General features: G+C 37.2%; 1 protein-coding gene across 1 annotated transcript in view; it reads left to right on the plus strand.

Annotated features, from left to right (window-relative positions):
- Positions 1-2,384, plus strand: part of GPN1 (GPN-loop GTPase 1) — a 10,858-nt gene extending 8,474 nt beyond the window's left edge. Inside the window, exon 11 of the mRNA XM_010565928.1 lies at positions 562-2,384. Coding sequence (XP_010564230.1) covers positions 562-765 — 204 coding nt within the window. The 3' untranslated portion in view covers positions 766-2,384. The remainder of the gene's footprint in view (positions 1-561) is intronic.
- The last annotated feature ends 6 nt before the right edge of the window (positions 2,385-2,390 follow it).

Here is a 2,390-nt window from a genome sequence, read left to right on the forward strand (position 1 = left end):
ATACTAATCCATGTAAAATTATGGAACCATCTCACCTGTTTGTGTCCATCGTTTTGCACTGAGTTTAGATTATAACTTCTTCCGGTCAGAGCACAGCTCGCTTTTTATAAAGATCCTGTAGGCTGTTATCCAACGTGGACGTGGCTCCCTCTCCCCCCTGACCCCCAAGCCAATCAAGAAAGGATGGGATCTTCAATGAGGACTGTTCGTGTCTGGCCTCAATCATATGATCTAATATTTATAACTTAAACTTTCTTGTACAGTGTGCAGTTTTTGGATGCCCCTTTCCAGTAAACCATAGAAGCCTTTAGACTTGCAATTGTTTCCTTAAACATCCCTTCTTAAAACTGGGATAGTGGTTGTTTGTCTTCTCTTCCTGTATTCAAGTAGTTGGTTTGATAAAAACAGAGCTTGGAAATCTTCAGAGCAGGGCTGAATATTTTGAAAAGATCAGCATTTTGAAAGTAAGTTTAAAATGGAAATTTTTTATTTGTCCGCTTAACAGCCTAAGGCTAAGAATTCATCATTATTACTTATGAAAATTTTTTCTTCTCCTTCCAGACTGACATAATTGACCACAGTTTTGCAGTAGAATGGATGCAGGACTTTGAGACTTTTCAGGATGCCTTGAATCAAGAGACATCCTATGTCAGTAACCTGACTCGTTCTATGAGTTTAGTGTTGGATGAATTTTACAGTTCACTGAAGGTAAGAATCTTCCTTTTTTTACTAGCTCTTATAAAAGCCTGGAGAAGAGAAAGTTGAAGGAGGATATTATTGATGTGTATAAACACCTGATAGGAGGATGTAAGGAAGACAAAGGCAGGCTGTTTTCAGTGGTGCCCAGTGAAAGGCCAAGAGGCAATAGACATGAAGTGAAATACAGGAAACTATGTTTAAACAGAAGAGGAAAAAAGAATTAACTGTAATTTTACTAATTGAGCACTGGAATGGATGGTCCAGAGAAACTGTGGAGTCTCTATCCTTGGAGATAACTCAAAATGCTCTCAGACAGGATCTTGAGCAACCTGTTCTAGTTAATCCTGCTTTTTGAGCAGGAGAGGTTGGACTAGGTCATTTCCAGGGGTGTCTTCCAACCTCAGCCATTCCGTCCTGTAAAAGGGCTTTGCACTGCCCTGTTGAACTGGAATCTGTTGATGAGCCTTGCGCTGGGGGTGAGGATTTGCTGGTTTGAACATAAAGTAACTTTAATTGCTTGTCACACTGAGTGGCAGTCTGAATCATTTAATACTGAATTGTGATTAATCATCAGAAGAAAGCTAAGATAGGCTGGTAAGAGGTAATGTTCTGTGTTGCAGTGTTTCCCATGTGAGATAATTTTCCTTGTTCTGAAAGTGTCAAGTACAGTTGGGCAATTTACTATGTAGGAAGAAGGGAAAGAATCTCAAAAACAAACAAACAAAATCCTGTGTATTTGCTGATGCAAGAAAAAGTGTTGGTTTTTTTCCCCACTTACCAGAGGACAAACCCATTCAGTTTCTCTGAAAACACTATACATTGGAGGATGTTAATGGTCCCATAGTCTGTGCTAAAAGGGTTCAGTTAATTGTGTTTTTCATCAGCTTTTACTTAAGAAAAAGCAAGCAAATGGCTTTATGGGTATTACAAGAAAGGCAATGAAAATAAATAAGTGATTCCATTCATATAGATAATGGTAATTTAGCCAAAACAAAAATATTATAAGTGCCCTATGTAGAACAATATATGGTCTTTGTAATGGTGCCATATACAGGACTAAAGTACTTCCTAGTCCTTATTTGCTAATCAGCTGTTTATATGCATGTCATATATATTAGAATAGTAGAGTGGAGAGCAGGACATACGCAGAGGATTATACAGTAGAAGGCAGCTTGTATTTCAGTGCAATGAAAGTATAAATATTAATATATATTGACACAGTGCCTAGACTAATGCTTAAAATCCTTTGGAATGCTTGATTGTCTGCATATTTACTGTACTATTGATAAAATGCAAGGCTCTGCTGGAAAAAGTCTTCCATTTGAAAGTGAGTACTTAAGACTGTCTTGCTTATGAAAAAGAGGGAGAATTGTTATTAGAGGATGTAAGATTCTTAAGGGTCACCAAGTACTGGCTAGTAATAGTCTTGATTAAAGGTATTTTTAGATAATTGATTTAATAAAAGCAGAACAAATGGCCAAAAGTGTAATGACAGACAAGTTCAAATTAGAAAGCAGATGTGCATTTTGAATGTATTGCCATAGTAACTGATTAAATTCTCCATCTTTTTGCTGTTCTGGGGGTTGGATTGGGTACCTTTTAAAATGTGCTTCAGCTAAATACAAATACAAGTAGGCAGAACTTCAGAGGCAAAATGTCAGTTCTTGTGGTCTATTTTGCTCTTTAATTCT

The sequence above is a fragment of the Haliaeetus leucocephalus genome, unplaced genomic scaffold (assembly GCF_000737465.1).
Source record: "Haliaeetus leucocephalus isolate CR32 unplaced genomic scaffold, Haliaeetus_leucocephalus-4.0 Scaffold197, whole genome shotgun sequence".
In the NCBI taxonomy this organism is placed as follows: domain Eukaryota; kingdom Metazoa; phylum Chordata; class Aves; order Accipitriformes; family Accipitridae; genus Haliaeetus; species Haliaeetus leucocephalus.